Genomic DNA, 23,533 nt, shown 5'->3' with positions numbered 1-23,533 from the left:
GTACTCCCCCACCAGCTGGTGGTTGCCAGCTCTGCAGGCTCTGCTATACCTGGGGTAGACTGGGTCTCCTAGAAGTGACAACTAGAGCCAGTCATGTGAGCCACTTCTCCCACTCTGCTACCAGCCAGACCTACAGAAATAGCAAAGACAACAGCTTCTACCAAGAGCAGTGCCATAGCCAGGATGCCCGATGGGGCCGGGTGCTCTAAAATGCTTGTACAAGGACTTCTAAGAACTCCCCAATAGGAAAAACACTGCTGTCCCCTTGAAACTTGCAGGATGCAGTGAAGAATTATGCCATTAAGCCATTTGACATCTGTGCACTTTGAAAGTCTGTCCCAACACTTACCAGACAGCAAGAAGGAATAGCAGGAGAGGGAGAAGATCAGACAAAGCTCATGCCACCTCTGTGTTGGCAACCTGCTTCATCTAGTTGAGCTAGTACGTGGAACGGAGCAAATACACTACACTGAGAATCAAAACCAGCTGGAGATTAGGATTCTGCCTCCCTGGAAGACAGACAGCTTAGGATACAAGGTTTTCTCAGACCTACCTGCAAAGCTGCTTTCCAATCTGGTAGAAAGCCAAGTTTACGCTCCCCAGACAAAGACACACACACAACTTCTCCTCATAATGCAGGAAGAACGAGATGGATACTTTTCAAAATGTTTTTTTAATTAAAACAAAACAAAATAAAACAAAAAGGAGCACACACCAGAGCTTGACATGGGCCAGCCAAACTTCTGGTCATCGGAACGTTGAACTTGAGGAAGGCTGAGAGCTGTGTTTCTGCATAACTCAGGAGCACCGGGGTGGACACTGGGGCTCCCAGGGGCTCTGCCTGCCAGGCTATTGCTGCTTTGTGTGGAGCAGATCTCTCATGTGGTGGTGGGACATTTCATCGTGGAGCTCAGACTCTTTTCCCAGCAGACAGAAGTCCTGGAGACTGGGGAAAAGAAGATTTCAATGAATCTGCATTTTCCAGGCACTCCTGGGGAGGATTCCCAGCACGTCCTCCTGCCTCTGCTGGCAGGTACACGGGTTTACATAGAGATTCATCTTTGGCAATAGCCACACTGGTAGGAGCCAGCGACTTCTGCTTCCACTGAAGTCAATGCATGTCCTTCTCCAGGCTGTAACTGCGGCTGCACTGGGGCTCACCATCACTGCCAATTGTGCTTTGAAGTTAAATCCTCATCCACTTCATCTAGCCAACAACTTCTGAGAGCTTCTTCAGGCTCGTTTAAGTGTGTACCAGTAAATTCGGGTAAATGTGAGCATCTTGGCTGCAGCAGTGAAACGAAGTATGCCCGAGAGATGGAGGAGCCAAAATTTCATTTTAAGATATGACTTGAGAACTAGATAGGTATCAAAACCTCCCTGCCATCTGACAAAGGAATGCAGTTTCCAAAGCTGCTGGTGTGTTGCTCCACCAGCCTGGTTTCTTTACCAGACAGGCTGGGAGAAAGAAGTGACACATTTTTCATACACAATTTTTATCTGTTAGAATTTACTAGATATGCTCCTCATTTGTCTGTCAACGTATTTAAAAAATACTTCAACCTGCTCTAATAATCACATTTTAAAACATGCATCAAGTTTGGATCAGAACAGCTTCTCTGGGAAAATCAATAAGCCCAAATTGCTGATTTAAGGCCTAAATATCAGTCACTGGCCAGCCAGGCACAAAAAAGCCACTCTATCCTTGAACTTGGGATCCTTGAAATTATTATCCTTGATATTATTATTTTACTTGGAATTATTTTTGGCTCAGACTAACCCTTGGTTCTGTCACACTACAAGTTTACATACAAACAATTTCTGCAAACAGGAGACCGAAGTAAGATCTCTTATGCCCCATGGTAAGTCAGAAAAGTCCACAGGAGTCATGGAAATGGTAAATGCCATAAAGGATCAGGCCTAATACATGCATTAAAAGAAGCAAGACAGCTCCTTCATTCAAGATCTGGCTGATTCATTTTGCACATACCACTTCTTTAGCATTATGTCCTTATCTAACGGTAGACCTGTTTCAACAACATGCAATACATATTAATGCAATATGCACTGCAACACACAATAACGCATCCAAAGAAATATGCCAATGCAAAAATCTGACTTCTCAAACATTGCAGAGCTAATAAGGAAGTCTTTCACAAAAGACAATCAAGAAATCACCTGAAACCATGAGACCCAAAGGGCCTTGAACAATCTGCAATACTGGTACCTAATAACAGATGCTAATTCATGAAAGAAACACAAACAGTAGGACTGAGGTAATGGCAGAGATTTCATTAGTGCAATTAACATTTATAATGGTATGTTCTTTAATAGAATTTAAATAAGGCTTTGAATAATTACACACACTAAAACTAACATTCCATAACCTTATTCCGCATGGAAAAGCAGCAGAAACAACCCTCTGGACTGTACAAGGTCCAATTATGAACAATTACATTCAAAAGGTAGATCAAAACAGAAACAACTCTTCCCCCCAAAAGCATCAATATCTCTAAAGTCAACTTTCTCCCAGGTAGGAAAAGTGTGAAGAGCAAATGAACTGGGCTTCAGCCCACTAGATTTGGCCTCATCGAATTACCAGTAGTGCTTTCCAACCCAAAGTCTCTCATTTCTTTAGGGTGATGGAAGCTCATGGAGAAAAAATAAAATAACAGGTGAATTTCCTACACAGCGGAAAGCGAGTTCTCCCTTCCAGGGGCCCAACAGCGTACATACATTATGGAAGCTTGAAAAAAAAATTCTACCTAACACTGGTATGTGTGTTTATGGTGTATGTTCTCCTTTAGAAACTACTCACAAATGCAGATGGGTGCCTCAAAAAAAAAAAAAAAAAAAAAAAAATCAAAGCAGCATATGAAATTGTAATACACTGTTTCAAAATCTGCACCGTCCTGCAGAACCAGGAGTTATAATCTATTTGGATTGTTCTCAACAGATCCAATCTATGCTGGATATGTAAAAAACAAGAGACTAAGTCATCAAGGAAAATCAACTGAAAAAACTTGCACGCCATAAGTAGTTAAAAATAATGAAACAGAAGAAAAAAATCCCCCAAAACATTGAGGAAAGCTCAGAAAAATTTATCATCAATTCTGAAGTGGGGCCTTGTGACATCATCCGGGTTAATGAAGACGGAGATGGACTTCCCCGGGTTCTCAGTCACTAGCTGTTGCAACTTTTTGGCTAGTCGGTCGTCAGGCTGGTTGGTGTCCCCTCCATCTGACTGCGGGGAGGGGATGCTGGTGGTGCTGCCTCGCCGTTGGAGTTCTAGCGTCAGCCGGTTGGCTGCTTTCACGTGCTCGATGGCAGTTCGAAGGTGTTCAGCGGGGTCTGAGCGGACTGAGGACAGCTTCCGTGCATGCAGCATGACGGTTTCTTCAGAGAGGTGCTCCAGCATGTTGCACTGAGGGATGAAATAGTTAGGGCACATCTTGTTGACCAAGCAGTGCTGGAGATCATCGATGAGACCCAGGAGAAAGTGGGCGGCATAGTCCTCCTGGGCCAGGTAGTTGGCTGGTAGCCTATCACAAGCCCACAGCATCATGCTACGCAAGTGATATGGACTAATGGCTTTGGGGCGGGACAGCAATTTGATGATGATAGCTTTGCAGGCCTGATAGGCTTGCATGAGGCTGCTGGAGATGCATTTTTTCAGCTGAACTTCACTTCTGGCAAACGACAGCCTCCATTCATTGTCCTTCTTCCCCTTGTAGGAACACGCAGGCACTAAGTAAAACCCACTTATGACTTCCTCCTCTGTGATCTTTCCATCCCAGAAGTGGTTCTCCATCAGCCAGCTCTGGGCCACGGCTGGCCAGCCTTTGAAGGACACCACAGGAACAATGTCGTACAGCATTCGGCTGCTGCCCACTCCCAAGATGATGGATATGATCGTCCCGTTCTTTTCTACCTTCTCCACCTTTGGCATCCCTCGCTGAGGCTTCTTCTGAATCTCAGAGAGGACGATGCTAATGGAGTCATAGAACCAGTCTGCAACTTTTGTTGGCGAGAAGAAGTAATTGGTAGCTCCGTTGATATGGTCCACAATGGTGCAGCAATCCTTCCACTTGCTGATAGTCCCTTCGTCAAACAGCCGCAGGCTCAACCAGGAGTGGCACAGCGCTGAGTGGCGCATGTCGAGTGTGACCGGTTGGTTGCGGTCATGCAGCTTCAGAGCAGGCACCAGCAGGGTGAAGTCCATGTCGTAGTCTGTGCCCCGTGCGTAAACATTCAGCTCATCAAGATCAATGTCCACCACGCCTTCCCGCACACCGCCTGACAGGAGCAGGTACTCATTGGCTACAGGCAGCTTCTGGTCAAGTTTCTGAACCATGCCTGCAAAAGAGAGAGAAAGAGGAGTCCTTTGATGAGAAGGCAAACAGATTTGGGATAAAGGATTTAAAGGAGGCTATAACCTATCCCACATCCAGCAGGAAAAGAAACAGGCAGGAGTACCCATCACTGTTAGTGCAAACATAAACACACACCGGTCCCAGCACCAGTCCATCTTCAGTCCCAGCTGAGTCAGGTCAGGACTTCCCTGCGCTCCTGGGGACGAGTGTGGTCCATTCTAAACATCACACTGGTGGCAATAGAAAAAATCAAATCCCTCCAGTAAAACATAGCACAGCAACTTTGAGGACTAAACTCCTCAAATGCTCTCTAAGCCAGATTTTTAGCATATGTTCCTCATTTCCATGGTAGCCAAATGCTTCATAAAGAAAAGTGAAATTCATTGAATTAATTGACTCACTGTTCCTATTATCTATATAGTATAAGAAAATAGCTGGATAGGCATCAGAGGGCTGGTCTGTGTGTGAGTGAATGTGTAGCTACAAGCATTAGTTCAAGCAGGTCAGACTTTACAGTTTACTGATTAACAAGGCAATGTGAACAGGGGCAGTATGTCCACATCTTATGGGGGAACGGAGATTGGTTAAACTATCAGGAAGGATAGAAGTCAGCTTTGAAATTAGTTCGTCAAGCTACAGTGACAGTATCATTCCATAATATATCTGATCAGCTCCCCAGAGTACAGACATGATGACAGATTTCTATTTTCATCACAAAAACCAGGCATTTTCCTGTCACGCTGCACTGCCTGCACCAGTTGCACAAAGCCAGTTTTCACTCTGTTCTATATATACCACTGTAGTCTGTTCACAAAGCAGAAACAGCAGACTAAGGAGAAACTCTACGCAGCAGCTGAGACATTACCACGTCATACGATGTTCAAATTGGGCTTTAAATTGATCTTACGTTGCAAGGAAATCAAACTTAGATAGACACTGGTGGGAATAATTGGACAGAAGCATAGCAAAGCAAGCTCCCCATCCAGCTGTCAGCCCAGGAGGCAGACTCATCCTTAGTGAAATGCTAACACAAATGATCAGTACCCACCCATGGGGGAGCCAAGGAGACCGAAAGGAGAGGAGTATGCGTGCAGGTAAATGCATCCTGTGACAATATCTGGGGTTACTGCACAATCCTCCATGTAAAACACCTCCTAAAATATACTCCACCAGTTTCATTGCCCTCCAGAGCACGGGACCACATCAGTTTTGCTGCACTGAGCTGGGCCGATTTTCCTGCCAGGCAGGTAAGGATATAACTCATTTCATTTCATGCAGCTCCAGAGGCTGCAAGAGAAGAAAACCACTGTGGAGGTGTGCTAAGCAGGAAGAGTCCCGAGGTCCCGAGCTAATTCTATCTTGTGATCTTTCCACATGCTGCCCCATTCATCATTGAAGGATAATAACCAAGAAGAGTCTCTCTCAACCTCAAAGACACTTCCTGAGGCTTAGATAAACAGTAAACAATGTTACTCTAAGGAGCATGCAGGCCAGGTAAGCAGCAGTCACTCCTTCCTTGCCCCAAGACCAGATTTTTAAAGGGTACCCAAATTGACATGACTTCTAGAGACTTCTGGTGACAGCACTGACATATTGCTTTTAAATCCTGACCTTGACACAGTGCAAGTATTGCACTGTTTTAGTCTACAGTCAATCCTCATAGTCTTGACCTATCAGCAAAGGAGGAACATAAAAATAGTCAAGCAATGTGATGTCATACATCACCAAAAGCTGGAAGTGATGTCATACATCACCAAAAGCTCTCTTCCTGGATGGCTGCAGTTTAAATCCAAACCCCTGAGCAATGCCTGTCACAGTACTTCAAGGTCTGGCCCAGGAACATCTGCAACTCTGACAGAGAGGTAGAGAAGGAATTTTTGCTAACAGATCACAGCAGCATTGCTGATCCAATTTAAGCTGTGGAGCAAGGGGTTGAGATGAGGTCCCCTTGAGGAAAATATATTTAGAATAAGCATAGAGTGTTCTATAAATAGTTGGGACAGCCAAAATCAGGATTCAGCAAGGCTTTTGGGGCGTGCAGTATGTTCAGGCTGACACCATTACTTACAAATCTATTTGATATGTGAAAGGATTTCAAAGAATCCCATTAGCCAGCTCTGTATGGCATACACTGACTTGCCACAATGCCTTCATCTCAAGTTTCAACAATACAAGAGAAAGCTGAGAGAATCACATGCAAACACAGCAGAAGCAGGTATGCAAGTGCAAACACATGGAAAATATGTAGGAAAATATCAAGACTGGTAGTTGACCTAAGTCCTTAAGATAAGAGCATCGAGCACCAGTGGGCCCATTTGGTTTTCATCTTCCTATCTCCATGCCAGAAGAAGTTAGAAGGGGTTACAGATAATCTTGTGAATTTTATAGGCACTCAGCAAAGCTGTCTGTGAAGACTGAACCCAGTGTTTGCAGGATCAAACACAATTTTTTTTATTTTAGCAGAAATAACCACCCACTCTCATGGCATCAAAGTAGGTTCACAGACATTTAAGAGGACTCGTGCTGCTACAAGGCAAAACAAGTTTGCAACCACACCCTGTGCGATGCTCTTTTGAAAAGGTTGCTCAGCAAAGCTGACCTTTTGCTAAGTAAGAAATCAGTGTTCATTTTCTTAGCTGGTGATTAATTTCAGACCTTCCCAAGATACAAAACTTGGCATTGTAACACATAACTGAGTAACTACGTGTACGACCACAAGGAAGGCAGGGAATGTGAAAATAAGAAGTGACTGTAGTCCAAGCTTGCTGGTTAGTTTATGAAGCAGTCAATTCAGAATAATGCAGGTGAGCAAATGAGTTTCCTTCACCATTCCTTCAGTAGGAGGAAAGCAGGATTTACTTTTATTATGAGTGTTTTAATATAAAGAGAAGAAAAAAAGGAAAACAGATTTTATTTTTATGTAACACCCAGATTTAGGATGCATCTTTGAATGACCCAGGACTCTGATGCACATGACACAGAATAGTCTGTTCATGGGGAAAAAAGCCACGTAAAGATGCTGTCCATGCACTGCGGAATTTCAGATGAACTGATTCCATAACTGTTGCAGTGCATTCTGAGATCTGCTGCTTTTTCATGCCCAGCTTTGTGTAGCCAAGGAGGAACTTAGAGACATATCTTTGGAGAAACTCACCCCAAAAAACAAAGTTAGGCAGAAACTTCTTTCTAATATATGCATTTCCTTCTTTCGGTTCCTTCTTGATAGTTTCTTCCTGATGACTTGTATATACAATCATTGCCAGCTCAAACAGTACATAGCTCTCAGCTTCTTCCTTGTCCCCTACACCGCCTGCTCCTCCTGCACAGCCTGCAACACTCCCCATTAGCTTCAGGGACCACAAGTTAGTTAGCCCCTCCTGCAACACATGCACAGGGACAAAGCGGTGTGGGTTCAGCCAGGATGCAATCTGCAAGGGACTGAAAGAACCAAACTGAAAGAACTTTACATCTTTATCACAGGATCATACAGTAGTTTAAGTTAGAAGGGACCATACAGATCACCTAGTTCCAGCTTCATCAGGTGTACATGGACAGAATGCAGGAAAGGAAGAACTGAACAAAACTGATTCTTCCCAGCCTACAGAAGTTGAGATTTTCTCTAGAAATCCAACACCTGAGCTGATGTTATCACTGATACCTTCTTCCCCATGCTCATTTTGCAGGTAACTTGATCTCCACAAAGCAAAGTGGTTGGATACTTATTTCCTCAATCAATAGCAATGATGTGGTGCTCTGGCACTAGTCATTGGTTGACCTTGCATTTGAACCTGCCCTCTCCAAGCCATTAGCCTGTGCTCTAGCAAAAGCTTCCAGCTACTTGCAGCCAGTATTGCACACATCTGCCATCAGACAGCACCTGGGAAGAGACATAGCTACATTCTCCTCATTAAAGAAATCAGCCTAAGTCCCCACTGACATCAACAGGGCCGTACGTTTAAATTCCTTGGTAGACCGACCCACCCCAGTGAAATCTCACACAAGAAAACTCTCCAGAGGGGTTCAGGCAGTCAGCCTCTGAGGACCCAGAAATGCTTGGAATTGCTTTTGATTCAGTAAATCTTATTTGCCCTCATCTGATTAGCACCTTGAGACAGAGGAAGCACAGGTCCCTTGCAGAGCAGCATATTCAGTGGAACTGTATGCCCCAACTCCAGAGTATTTTCTGAGATATGCAGAAATCTGACCCTGAGAAGTATGCTGTGCTTTGTGAGGAAGCAGAGCTGAGCATCCCCAGGTGGGCAGGGAGTCAGGAAAGTGGAGGTAGTGCCCATTCCTCCCAGTAGGGAGTCCAAAAAACACTATGCTGGGTGCCTGCTCCTTTGGCATGTGGGATTGCTCTTGGATAATCTCTTCTACAGGAAGGAATAGATATCACTCACAAACACCACTTTGCATCCCTTCTTTCTCCTAGGTAATCTGACCAAAGGACCCAGAGGAATCAGGGCTTGTCCCTCCCTGTTCTACACAGCTGCATGGTTAACCTTGGGCATGTCCCCTTCTGTATAAAATCATTACTTTCCTTAGACCCAAAAGCTAAGCAATTTTGACCTCCTGGATACTCAAAAAGTGATTGGAAATGCTCAGACATCACTAATGGCACACCAGGTGTTGCTAGCAAACAACGAACTTGTAAATCTGAGATAAGTCTCAGGATAACCTCACTTCAGCCAGGTCATTCTTACCCTGAGCTGCTGAGAGAAATACTAAGACACCCCAGGCTAGCTGAAAACTAAAAGCTTTTGTCATTTTTAGAAAATACACTAGATAGGCACTGCAGCTTCTTGACAATTCTGCTGCATACAGCAGATTCTGCAGGAAAGGAATGTTGTTCAAAGGAAAGATCCCTGCAGAGGTCCCCCAGCTATGCCCGACTGATGTGTGTTGAATTTCAGGGGCTTCTTTAAGACAGGGATGGGAGGTCGGCTGAGTTACACTGATTCTTCTTGCTAATTGCAAATCTATTTATGAGCAGCACAAGTTTTTGTTAGAACTGAAAGAGTCAGCCCTTTAGGAGAGCCTTGAGTTACAAAGCACTTTTTGAGAGGACTGTTGACGGAAGCAGGCAGAGGGTGGGAGGGAAGAGGGGAGACTGATCCATGTGATGGCAGTTTAGTCAAACACAGGAGGTAAGCAAAGGAAGCTGCTCTTTGCAGACTGATACGTCAGTGTCCTACTGATTCTGCTCCTTTTAGAAATCTTGTGATACAGTGACAGAACACACTGCAGGGGCCCAGCACCCTTTTGTAAAAGAAATCAGCTTTTTTTTTTTCCAGAGTGTCCTTTAAAAGCAATCTTAAAAATAGCGTCCCAGTTTTTTTCCCAGCTCCCACATGCTGTTGTGGAAGCCACCCAGCTATCTGAAATCCTGCATGCCAATGCAGATAGGTGCAAAATACACTGCCACAAACATCCAAACCCACCCTTGCATCAAAAACAGAAGCTAGCTACGTCCTGGAGCTGGCACTTTCAGAGGAAGCCCCTAAACCTCTGTGTAACTCTGCTTTGGATAGTGCAGGGTTTAAGAGCCTATAATATGATGTCAGGTTTCCAGCCTGCCAGTCTGCTAATTCAGTAGTCTTACTACAGATTTACATTAGCCTAACTGTGATCAGTGTTTGTAAGCTGAAAATCCAGCAAATAACTAAACTGCAAGTTAAAGAGGTGCTTTAGGGTCTGAAGAATACGAGTGACAAAGTCTGAGAGAAGTCAACAAACAGAAGAAGGGACGGGATGAACTTGGGTTTTTCCAAGGCAGAAAAAGCACTGTCAGCTCTAACAGTCCTGATGGACTTACCTGCTGGGGATGTTTCTCACTGCATTCAAAATCATTTGTGCTTTTGGTGTAGTCAGTGACTTGCAGCACTTCATTTCACAAAGGAGACCATGCCAATATGTTGGCTTGGTAGGAAATGGATACTGCCTGCATCCTATCCTGCATCATAGAGAACAACAACTAATGCTGTCCTTGCAGGCTTCCCACTGGCAGGTGGCCCCCTGGCCCACACTTAATGGACAAACAAAGGAGATTATAGACCTCTTAAGATTTGCTAACACAGTCAATAGAATTAATCGCACAAGGCTGAAGCAGAAACACGAGGGTGCAAGCTGGCTCTTTAACAAGGATGCTTGTCCCTGGAGTCAGACAAAGCTGCTGCACAGCTGATGCCCATAGGACATCTGAGCACAATCCTACTTATTTGTTCCTGGCTGCATTCGGGGATGGGTCTGGCAGAGGGAATGTCATCTCCTTGCAGCCCTGTGAAGCAATACAGAGGAAGGATCTGCTTCCCCTTGCAGATTGAAGGCTCCAGGAAGCTCTCCTACCCAAACACAGACTGCTCTGCTATCCCTAGCTCACAGAACAGCCCACCAGGAGGCACGCTGCCATCAGGCAGAACAAAAACACCTAAGTTTGCCTCCCTACCAAGGGTAGAAGATCTCACACTGAATGGGGCCTGGGGCATCGCTATGCCCTCTGACATCAGCCAACCTTTCCCCACAGGCACAGCCCAGAAGAAGGGCAAAGCACATTGATTCCCAAAGGGGCAACATTTGCTTGTGCTCAGGCGTTCTCTGCCTCTAGATGGGGCACCATGAAAAGGATCCTGAAATGTATAACTGGTAAACCACCGTTTCCCTCCGCGCATGATACCAGGTACTCTAAAAGTAAGCAAAAAATTATACAACAGAACTTTATTTTTCAGGAAGAAGAGCCATTTTGCACCTTCCCAAAATGACAGCTTTGAAATCATGATGCCAATACACATCATCTTGTTTTCCCAAGCTTCATACATCATGCTCTGCTTCCTAAGAACTAGATGGTAATGAGGTTCCAACCCCATTTCAAACTTCGGTGCTGGCTCCCCAGCCACCTTAGCAAGAAGACAGAAAACATTCCCTGTTGATAGCGACACGTTCATTCTTCCATGTACGACCCCCCCACCAAAAAAAAATAAAAACAAAAAAAAATAAAAAAAAAACCGGGAAAAAGTCCGGCAAAGCCGGTGCGTGCAGTCACCGCTCCGGGCAGCAGATGGCACACGCGCATCAGCGAGGCGGGCTGAGGGATGGGAGCGGAGGGAAAAAGGACCGCCGAAAAACAAAAGGCAGCGGAGCTCTCACACTGCAGTACGGGCAATGGATGAAGCCACATTCAGGCAAACAGACATCTCTTCCTGCCACCTGCCGGGGTTTATAGCAGAGAGCCAGCTCTGACACAATTATCGCTACGCAGGAGAGGATGAGACCTATAGTATCAGGCTATCTCCTATCACGCTGAATCTGGTACATGATTTTTCATCCAGTACGTGTTAGAAGTCCTCTGGTAGTACTCAGCACACAGAGTGCGAGCAAGATGCAAGTTTAAGCACAGATAAGCCAGAAGACAGACAGCAAACCTGCCGACAAATCCTATTTAATGCCAGATTTCCAGCCTGCAATGACTGAGGAGGAAGGCCAGCATTTTTCCCAAGCCATCTGTACAGGGCTCCTTTTGTGTCATTTCTCTTTGAGCATTTAGGGCACTTCGTGCAGCAGCAGAACAGTGAGGGCAGCGTGCATCCCAGCTTCAAAGCAGAACTGCTGTTTATAGAACCACCATTAAGAATTTCTTGCTAATGCATTTTAATAAGTTACAGAAAGAGCACTGCTCCAAATGAATCATCACAGGTAAATTTAGTTCTGAATTGAGGTTTTCTAAAAGCAAGCAAACACAGCAAGCACACAGCCATGCTCGTGCTGAGGAGCAGTTCACCTGCAGGTACTTCACTTTCAGTAAGAAAGCCTCAGTGTTTAGTTAGAAGCATCCCTGGAAGATAGAACTAACACTTAACTAATCACTTCCCCTTATTTATTTTCATCATCAAAGCAAATGAGATATGACAAGAGTAACCTAGGAGCATTCAAAATTCAATCAGCAAAGCTCACCTAAGAACGCACATCCATCCATCCATGTTCCATTTGAGGAGCATTTGGAGCTGTTTAAGGCAATAACTGAGAGCCTACTCAGAGATGGTGGAGAGAAAAGCAGCGTTAAGAAAAAAACACTGCCCAGGTAAAGCACTCTGCATGTTTTATTTCATAAGTTCATAAGGTTGGAAAGGACCTATAAGATCATCTAGTCCAACCATCCTCCTATCACTATCTCTACCCAACTACTAAATTAAGTCCTTTAGCACCTCATCTAAACGCTTCTTGAACAGCGCTAGGGATGGTGCCTCAACCACCTCCCTAGGCAGGCCATTCCAGTGCCTGACCACTCTTTCAGAAAAGAAATGCTTCCTGAGGTCTAATCTAAATCTTCCCTGGCGCAACTTGTGGCCATTCCCTCTCGTCCTGTCATTACTTATCAGGGAGAAGAGGCCTACCCCCTCCTCACCACAACCCCCCTTCAGGAAGTGGTAGAGTGCAATAAGGTCTCCTCTGAGCCTCCTCTTCTCCAGACTAAACAATCCCAGCTCCCTCAGCCGCTCCTCATAAGACTTGTGCTCCAGGCCCCTCACCAGTTTTGTTGCCCTTCTCTGAACACGCTCCAGGGCCTCAATGTCCTTCTTGTAGTGAGGGGCCCAAAACTGAACACAGTACTCGAGGTGCGGCCGTACCAGAGCTGAGTACAGGGGGATGATCACCTCCCTGCTCCTGCTGGCTACACTATTTCTAATACAGGCCAGGATGCTGTTGGCCTTCTTAGCCACCTGGGCACACTGCCGGCTCATGTTGAGCCGAGCATCAACCAACACCCCCAGGTCCTTTTCCTCTCTACATTCTTCAAGCCATTCTGCCCCAAGCCTATAGCATTGCATGGGGTTATTGTGGCCAAAGTGCAGGACCCGGCACTTGGTCTTATTGAACCTCATCCCATTTTGCTCAGCCCAGCTGTTCAGCCTATCCAAATCCCTCTGAAGGGCCTCCCTACCCTCAGGCAGTTTGACACATCCTCCCAGCTTTGTGTCATCTGCAAACTTACTGAGGGTACACTCAATTCCCTCGTCTAGGTCATCAATAAAGATATTAAACAAGATGGGCCCCAAAACTGACCCTTGGGGGACACCACTCGTTACAGGACGCCAGCTGGACTTAACTCCATTAACCACTACCCTCTGGGCACGGCCCTCCAGCCAGTTCTCCACCCAGAGAAGAGTGAACCTGTCCACACCACGGGCTGCCAGTTTCCTTAGGAGAATACTGTGGGAGACCGTGTCAAAGGCCTTGCTGAAGTCCAGGTAGACTACATCAACAGCCTTTCCCTCATCTACCTGTCTGGTCACCCAGTCATAGAAGGAGATGAGGTTGGACAAGCACGACCTGCCCCTGGTGAACCCGTGCTGGCTGGGTCTGATCCCTTTATTGCCATGCACGTGTCGTGTGATCTCCCTCAATAACATCTGTTCCATAACTTTCCCTGATACCGAGGTCAGGCTGACAGGCCTGTAGTTCCCCGGGTCTTCCTTACGGCCTTTCTTGAAGATGGGAGTCACATCGGCAAGCCTCCAGTCTTGTGGGACCTCTCCAGATAACCAGGAATGCTGATAGATGGCAGAAAGTGGCTCGGCAATCACCTCTGCTAGCTCCCTCAGCACCCTTGGGTGGATCCCATCTGGCCCCATGGACTTGTGGCAGTTCAGATGGAGGAGAAGATCTCTGACCGTCTCTGCTTGAATCACAGGGGGTGCATTATGCACCCCGTCCCAGACTTCCAGGTCAGGGCAAGTACCATTTGGATAACTGTCCTGTCTATTAAAGACAGATGTGAAGAAGGCATTGAGAACCTCAGCCTTTTCCTTATCATCTGTGGTTATATTGCCTGCCTCGTTGAGTAAAGGAGGGAAATTTTCCTTAGTTTTTCTCCTGCTGTTAATATATTTGTAAAAGGGTTTCCTGTTCTCCTTTACAGCAGTAGCCAGCCTAATTTCAAGCTGGGCTTTAGCATTTCTAATTTTCTGCCTGCAGATCTTGGCCAGTTCTCTGTAGTCACCCCAAGTAGCCTGACCCATCTTCCAGAGGACATAGACTCTCCTTTTCTCTCGGAGTCTCAACAAAAGATCCCGGTTCATCCACACTGGTCTTTTGCTCCTCCGGCTTGACTTACAGGACTCCGGGACTGCCTGCTCCTGTGCCTTTAAGATTTCCATCTTGAAGAGCATCCAGGCTTCCTGGACCCCTTTACCCTTCAGGAGCAAGTCCCAAGGGACCCTTGCAACAAGTGTCCTGAACAGGTCAAAGTCTGCCCTCTGGAAGTCCAAGGTAATAGTTTTGCTAGTCACCCTCTTGACGGCACCCAGAATAGCAAACTCCACCATTTCATGGTCACTCTGGCCAAGACAATCTCCAACCTTCACATCCCCTACTAGTCCTTCCCTGTTAGTGAAAAGTAGGTCAAGCAAGGCATCTCCCCTGGTAGGCTCTTGCACCAGCTGAGTCAGGAAGCAATCATCCACACATTCTAGAAATCTCAAGGACTGCTTCCTCTGCGCAGTATTGTATTTCCAGCATATATCAGGGAAGTTGAAGTCCCCCATGAGAACGAGTGCTGGCCATCGTGCAACATCTACGAGTTGTTTATAGAACATCTCATCTATTTCTTCATCCTGACTAGGTGGTCTGTAACAGACCCCCACCACGATGTCACTCCTAAGGACTATCCCCCTGATCCTTATCCATAGACACTCTACTTTGTCATTTCCATTTTAATCCAGTTGATACAAATTACTGAACTAAATAAATTTGGAGCTAAATAGAAGATGCAGTTTGAAGGCAGCTAAGACATTTTATTACTATTTTGTCAGTGTAACTCCTCAGAGATTTAAGATGCAGACCCTAAGCTGTGAGCAATGCTTCACAGAATTGGCAAGGAGGTTACAACAAGATTCCCACCTGCAGTACTGAGTCCCACCAGGTGGTCTGTGTGTTGTCTGAGCTATAGGCAAGAGAAGGAACACATCCAGAACATCTGGCAGTGCATGACACATCTGGAATGAGAGAGCATGAACAGAACAATACCAAGTATCCTCTAAGTTCACGGAAATAGTAAATGAGCCTCAGCAAACAATGTGTAAAGCTGCCACTGCACCCACTGTAGCAACCAGCCCTGAAGGGATGCTACGTGTTTCCTAAAAACACATCCGAAGCTGCATCTAAATAGCTGTCATTACACCCACCTGTTAGGTGTAAGCCAGCAGAAACCTTTGTTGATGACACAAACGCACTTCTCATTAGAAGACACACCCCAGAACTCTGCCCATCCTTGAAATGCTGCTCAGAGGATCTCAGGGGAGATACTGTTGTGATGTCTTTCCTTCTGGCTCAAGACAAGTATTATCACACAGCCCAGATGAGCCCATTTCAAGGCCAATAACAGCTTTCCAGGTGTTGGAACATCACCCCTGGACAGCACTCCAGATGGCATAGGATCATTGATGCTCCAGGGCAGGATGCAGGGTGTTCTGTTGTGCCATTCCCCACCCCATCCTTTCCTTGGTCTGGAAAACAGGGATGTGGATGGACAACCTCAAATCTCCAAATTTACTTATTTATTTTTATTCCAACGTCATCAGGAGAAAAGGAGTGGTGTGAAGGGCTTATGCCAGCCCAGTCCAGCAGTCAGACACAATGAGGGGCAGACCTGCTGCAAGGAGGATGGGTGGAGGGGATAATCTACAGTCCTCTGCTTTGTGGAGGTCAGGTAGCAGGGACATAAAGGTCTCTGAGGGCAGGCACACATCTGCCAAGTAGCAGAGGAACCAGAGGACACAAATGAAAAGAACAGAGCAAACAGTGCCTTTGCATCACCCCCAGATCTGCAGATTCCCTGAGGAGCAATTGTTGAACACTGAGTCTAAAGCAGAATTTCAGCAGTTTAGAAGCATATTTCAGCTCACAGGCCTAAGACCAGAGTTTGTGTAACTGAGAAACAAATATGGAAACAAGTGAAGCAAAGATTGCTTAAGGCAAGGAAGAAATACAGGAATCAGGCTTCAGGGGAGCCTGCACTGTTAAAAAGCAATTGCTTGATTGAATGAAGGACAAATGCTGGGGGATGGCTGGCTCTCGCCTGCTTGAGATGCTCAGCATGCAAACAGCTCAGATTTAGAGAGCCCCAAACCACAGCTGCATTTCCCACACCAGCAGCATAAGGGACAGCAGCCATTCCCACTTTTTGCCCAGCTGAGCTGCCTCTATGCCCATCACCCCGTGCTCCCTACAAGCCAAAGCACTTTTCCAGCTTTTCCCAACACACAGCCAGCTAGATCAGAGACAGTTCTGCCAACATTTGTGTTTAAAGCCTGCAGCAGGAGTTCAAGTACAGACTTGGCCCGTGGAAGCAAACAAGACACAAGGTTCCTTGCTGCCCTTGCCTCGAGGCTACAAGCTACCAGTCTGCCCAGACTTCTTTCTTCTGCTCAGAGAACAAAACTGGGATTCTCACAACATCCCATACTGACTTCAGAAGCCAAAGCTTTAAGGAGAGCATAACATTTAACGTTGCTCTGGATGAAAAACAGAAACAAAACATGCAGTTATGAGCTGGGAGCATTGTGAGGCACCCAACTGGTATTTCACCCCCTGTACTGGAGAAGGATGGGAACATACCACAGCTCCATCAGCTTAGGTATGAATCCTCTCAAGCTGCTGAAGGCAGAGTTGGTGTGTGATGCTGTGGCACCAGCATGACATGCCAGCAGCCCCCAGGATAACAGGGAGGACGTTTTTCACCTCCTCCTTTCTGCAGATGTTTGCCTCCCCCCCCCCACACACACTATTCCATGCAACATTCTGCAGTCCCTTGTGCCCAAGGTCACACGCACACACCATCCACTCAGGCACAGGCTGGGACAGAAACCACACACTGCATGCTGCACGCACGCTCTTCCCCTGTTTTATTATCTTTTAAAAGCTTGCAAGACCAAGAGGGAAGAGAAAGAATCAATAGACGGAGGAGTTGCAGTCTCTAGTGAGTATCTGAAGAGCCTGGCTTCCAGTTATTTTCAGTAAATTAGTGTGTGGATCTTACACACCTACTTCTGCTCTCCACGAGGTGAAAGCAGGACCACCGCCAGCTCCGTGACTCACACAAATACAGGGAAGCAAACATTAAACAAACCGCCTGCTTGCTCTTTCCCAGGGCTTATTCACACCCTCCGCAGCTATTCGATCTGCCTGCTTCAGCGCATCCAAGCTCGCTCACACAAAACTGCTGGCACACTTTTAGATGCATCTCAAACTTTTCAGTGAACAGAGAGAAGAAAAAGGAGACGTTCCTGAATTTTTGTGGTGATAGCTATCAACAGTCCCTGACAGAAGGGCAGTAATCACGGTGATGTTTTGCTTCAAACTGTTTTCGTCTATGACACAGAAGATGCATCCTCAACCAACACCTCCACATACCAAGCTAATAGACACCTATAGACCTGCACCTCCCAAAGCTTCCAAACTGAGCCACAAATACATCCTTGCATTGTGTTCAGGTCCTGGCACTACGCAAAGACGGTACTGGAGATTTACAAGTTTTCTGTTTTCAGCACTTGCCCAATTACCATGCTGTCACTGACTTTCTGCATCTGTCCTTTTGCTGAAGGCCCCGGTTCTGGTACAACCAGAGCTGTGTAAAAGTCTGAGCTTAAATTTATGGCAAAAAAGAAATAAATAAATCAATTTCTATCCATCACAGCTGTGAATAACCAAAAATACCCTGAAGGCAATGAGGCTCAGAAAGATTTAGAAAGCTGAAGAGAACAGAAATAAAAATACACCAGGAGCTTTTATTTTTAGAATCCAACTCTCAGCTTCTGAGTGAGGTTTAGCAAACCAGCTCACTGCTCTTCCCTGTGAGGTCTCCCCTGGATGACTGGCAGCAGCTCTCTCTACAAATGTACTTGGTAAAACTATAGCAAAGTAAAACTGAGTGGGTGTAGAAGTGGTACTGCTAGGAAGGGGCAGAGGGACCCTACCTGTTATTCTCTCAGACAATTATGTCTTAGGAAAACATGCCAAAACCAGATCTGCCTGCAGCCCTAGGGATGGCAAGAGCAGGGCAGCTACCTTCCAGGACAGCAAGTGCACTGCTGGGGGGGAGAGGGATGCAGGGCACCTTTCCCCAATATTTAATAGTCATTGTGTTGCTGTGATCTTCTGGGTGCCCCTTTCACAACAGCATTTCTGCTGAGTTTTCTAATAGACCGTCACACATCTTCCACCCAGTCAAACTCTTTGCAGGTTCAGTACAGAAGAGCAGTAAAGCATGTTTAGACTGCAGCTAGAAATGCAACTGGGAGCTGGAGACTAGGCACAGTGCTATGATTTGGTGCAAAGGGGAACAAAAGTGGAAACTGAGCACAGGAGTTGTAGCACACTCCCTTCCTTTCCAGCTACGTCATAGGTCTTACAAATGCACTCCATGCTGGACAAGGCTCTGGCAAGAGCTCTGCACACCTCTGGGCTCCTCCAGTTGAATGCCCCCAGAACATCCCCCAGGGGATTGACCAAAGGAAGGTAAGACTGACACACCCCTCTTCACTTCAGGGGCTGGCAGACTCCTGCTGACATCCACTGTGCTGCAGCAGAAAGCCTCAGTAATGCCATACTGTAACACCAACAGCTGCAGCCTTCATGCTGTTGGAGGATTATCCTGCTTTGACCTCCTCCAGCTCCCTGCCTCAATCTGCCCACACCACTCCCCATGCTGCTGGAAGGCCAGGCTCCCCAGCCTCCCCTCCCCGCTGCTCCATCTGCCCACGTCCTGGCCTCTTTCAGCACACAGCTGATGCAGGAGTGCTACAGTCACACAGCCTAGCACCCAGTCTCTGCTTTTCTGTCCTTCAGTTGCCTTCACAAAAGGCTCTCCGAAAGGTCCCAGGGGCAAGGTTTGGATACCATGCTCTTCACAATACAAGTTTTGATTCCCACCCACCTAGGAGCATTAGAGACCAAGAGTCTCCCTGTCTTGCTATTTCTGGATGTGGGCAGACCCACATCCTGCCTTTGCCGTTGAAGATCTCTGAAATAGCAGACAGGCCAACTCTCACCACTTGGGTACCTTCCAGGCTCTCAGTTTAGCTTTCATCCAGTGATAACAGATAGCTGCCAAGAAACTTCATCGTCAAGGGGACATCTTTCAAACAACAGTTTGGTAGAAACTATGTTATTATGAAGGGCAGCACACCTTCAAGATGAGTATTCAGGTCAACTGCTTGTGAGCTCAGGGTCACTTAAAGTACAGGCTAAGAGTAGAAGAGGAAGCCAAATAGTAGTTGGCAGCTTATCCAGGCCCTGGAGTCGGTAATTTCACACGCAGGATGCTTTGGAGACAACTGCAGAGGTCAAACAGGACCAGACACCCTCCTAGTTGCCATGGCTTAACCGTCTAGCTCTCCCACAACTGATTTTGTACTCCAAATTGAATTTAAAATGCAAAGAAACAGATCCCAGCCTCTAGCTGACAGACCACATCTCCTCTGAGAGCAGCCTAGGACCCCACACACTTCAGGTAGCAATATTTAACTCAGAAATAGATCAGAGCACAAGCACCTATCTGGAGGGAGCATGGAAAAGACAGGTGGCCAGGATTGGTGCTCAGCAGATGGTTGGTAAGTGCTCCTAATGAAAGACATAGCTAAAGGGTATGCAAAGAATATGCAATTCTCCAGCTCCTGCTCTTATTTCCTCCCCACCCAAGCAGAGGACAGATCTTCAGGGCAATAAAAGCTGCTTCTTCATTTGCCTCTGCTTTCAGCAATACCAACTTCTTACTTCTTCTGTTCCTACACTTACAGACTGGGCTAGCAAGGAGGGAGTGATGATGTCCCCTTTTGCCACTTCCAGCCCTCTCACTACAAGCTCCCTCACAGCAGCACTGCTAGCTACCAAAAGCTTCATAACCAGTGAAAATACAGCCAGAGAACAGCAGCCAGGAACAAAGCATTGTGTATGGGTAATCAGGGAGAGCCAACCAAATGCAACCCTTCCAAAAGGGGGTAGAAATGAAGCAGTCACAGGAAAACAGGATGGCTGTAAAACTACCAGGAGTCAGCTGATCTATTTCAAATTGCCTGAATTGACAGCTCCTGACAGCACCAAGCTAATCTTTTTTCTCTGGAGAGGAGTTTCAAAGGTAGGAGACATTTCCTGGCAAGAAAAAAAGCTGAGCTGGGAATTCAGGTTGTAAGGCACACAACAGAGTGGAGCCATTTTGAAGTCCACACGCGCTTACTACAACACACAGCTTTATTTAGTGCAGCTTCTTCCATTCAAAACACGTAAAAATAGCAACTGGTGAGACATGAAAATCAGAGACAGTGAGCCTGTGCCAGGGACATTTAAAGGGAATGATAATCTGATGTTACGGTTTCAAGTAGTGATTTAAGACTCCATAATTAATTATTCGCTCTGTGCTAGACCTGAATGAAGAGGGAAGCACCAAGGTTTATAGCTCCAGTACTGGGATAAAACAAGTCTGGAAATTCAAAGGATGGTAACAAAGAAATTCAAAGAACTCAGATTGCAACATTGAGAGTTCCATCCTCCTACCAAGTTTTGGTCATTCTCCACCATCACACAGAGGGCAAACCCTCTCATGCAGCTCATGCCATAGCTGCAATTCAGCACCAGTTCTCTGCACAGCAAAGCCTTCTCTGAAGAATCTTCTACTAATGAAAAAGAAAGTATTAACAAGCAGATGAGTAAATGTTTTACAGGATACATTTACTGAAATCCAAGGGTTGAATCCAGACTACAGATCAAATCAAAGAATACAATAAACTTTAAGTCTTTACTGTTGTTTTTCCAGGATACTAGCTGCTACATTTTCACTCCTTCCTCCCAGTGAGATGAATTTAGGATCCCAGCCAAACTGTGTAATCTCTACCAGCCATCACACTAATGAACCACTTCACCTCCTCAGCACCACGGGGAAAACATGGTGACACATTAACAGGTTCACAGCCCACCCCCAAAAGCTATTTTCTCCACAGTTGAGTCACCGGAGGCCCCAGAAGATTTAGTGCTGAGAAGAGGGAGAAAGAGACCTTAGTGTGAAGGAAGGAACTGCTGAAATGTGACCTTAGTTAAATTGTGTGCCTTAAAAATAATTTGGAAACAAAAGGTAAAAATCTGAGCTTCTCTATGCCAGATGCAGAGTTGTACAGAAAACAGAAGTCAAAATTTAACCATTCGGAAATGTGACTTCCTTTCGAGTTGAAATAGAGACCATAAAACCTCAAACTATTCACACAAGGAAGAATCTAAAATATTTCAGATAACTAAGTGAAGGAACACTGAATAAAAATACACAAAATGTTTTCATAAGAAGATGGAGTGGTCTATTCCAGAAAAGAAACATCAAATCTTATTTTTCCTTTTCAATCGGAAGCTGACTCAAAGCAGTTTTGTGCATTACTCTGTTCAGATGGAAAATGGTCAAATGTTTTTGCAACAGCTGTGCTATCAGGTGCTTCAAACAGCCCACTCACAGCCTTTGCTTTCCAGAAGAGGATGCTTCACTGACAGAAAGGCCATGTGGTCAGTTACAAGCAATACTGGCAAGATTTCCCCTTTTGTAAAGCATTGAAGGATGTCTGTAGCTTTCTCTCCTCTTGCTTTTACACACAAGAGAGGTGATGCCCATGTAGATGGACAGCACTGGGATCTTGTCCAGCAATACCAGAAGCCTACAGCCAGGCTTGGCTGCCCCAACAGACTTGGGATAAAGGCAAACAAGCTGGAACCCAGCCTGGAGCACTTTGCCAAAGCTATTTGCCAGGGGGAAATCCCAAGCAAGGATGGCCTGAAGCCAAGGATGTGGGGAGAGAAAATTAAAGAAGTCCACCAGAATTCCTTCTCCTATACAGCATTCTCAGGACTGTCATGAGGTAGCTACAGACCTTCTGTTAAAGAAGTATCAGGGACAAGAAAGAGAAACACAGGAGAGTGAAACAAATGTTTGTGAGGGCATCTTACTCTCAGCATAAGCCACTCCTTGCCAATAGCCACACAAAGCATTGTCTCCAAATGAGCAAATGAAAGGCCAGTGTCTTGCACACCTAGGCAATGTGCAGTGTGAGCAGGCAGCACCAGCACAGGATTTAAGCAAGATGCAGTGCCAAGACAGACGTCATGCAGCTAGTTCTGAACCGTAAAGCCAGTTGGATTTTCTACAGAGCAGAAAAGAGAAGAGGGAATATGAATCATTTCTAATCCTGGAATATCAACAAAACGAGAGTTTGGAATCTATAGCTCACCCCGGGGCTTGGCCTTCTCTGCTCAAATAAAGGAAAAAAAAAGCCCTGAAGATCATCATTCAGAAGGAAATGAGGCAGGGAGACCAACCAAAACCAATTAGCAGACAGCAGCCAGAAGGCTGATTATCCCAGCCATCGCTGGCATGCCGAATTTCAGCTGCAGATGAATGCTGCAAACTTTATCAGCATGGTAAAATCAGCTCCAGGGCCCTCAACAAGCCAATCCCAAACCACACAGTTCAGTTTACTTAAACAAAACACAATTACAGCCAGCCCCTTCTCTCATCAGTTTTAACTGGGGATTTCCAGTATGTTTGGTTTTTATTAATTGTGGTTTCCTAAAATATTCTAAGGGAGGCAACAACTTTCTTAATGAACTTATAGCCCCCAAGAAACTTGTTTCTCCCTGTTACAAGCACTAGAGGAGTTGAATATCCTTTTTCTTTTTAAGAACAAGTTAACTGTGTTATTGGGCTGAACAAGCCAAAGGACCATCAGCAAAGCAGCAGTATGATCTCAAGGATAGAAGATCCAGAGGAGTGGGGGAAGAGATGAAGATGATGTGGCATTTGTATCCCCAGCACTCAACAGATCACTTTCATGAGATACCTCTGTCTGTTCTTTACATGGCCAATTATCCATGCCCACATGTGTGCTGGCAGATACCACTCCCTTCTTCAGGATGAGGGGCAAGCAGGAATCCCAAAATAGCTCTACTGACATTCAAGAGATTTCTCCCAGAGTCAAATACAACTCAGTGTGAGCAAGGACACCAAACGTAGCCTGTAGCAAGCCCACAGCTCTCCTTCCCTGAATCAATTTATTAATTTTTTTTCTGTGATTGTTAAGAGGGGGAAGGGGATGGGGAGACAGAGACAAGGCCCTTGTGCGCAATGAAACTGAATGCAT

At 45.8% G+C, this 23,533-nt stretch overlaps 1 protein-coding gene across 1 annotated transcript in view; it reads right to left on the bottom strand.

Annotated features, from left to right (window-relative positions):
- Positions 1–662: 662 nt before the first annotated feature.
- Positions 663–23,533, bottom strand: part of MB21D2 (Mab-21 domain containing 2) — a 54,427-nt gene continuing 31,556 nt past the window's right edge. The window contains exon 3 of the mRNA XM_065748413.1: positions 663–4,356. Within this exon, the coding sequence (XP_065604485.1) occupies positions 3,092–4,356 (1,265 nt within the window). The 3' untranslated portion in view covers positions 663–3,091. The remainder of the gene's footprint in view (positions 4,357–23,533) is intronic.

This window comes from Cyrtonyx montezumae, unplaced genomic scaffold (assembly GCF_038088225.1).
Source record: "Cyrtonyx montezumae isolate F1298 unplaced genomic scaffold, pur_monq_1.0 scaffold_5, whole genome shotgun sequence".
Taxonomy (NCBI): Eukaryota; Metazoa; Chordata; class Aves; order Galliformes; family Odontophoridae; genus Cyrtonyx; species Cyrtonyx montezumae.
Note: the sequence above shows the minus strand (reverse complement) of the source record. Positions and strands in the feature narration are given on the sequence as shown.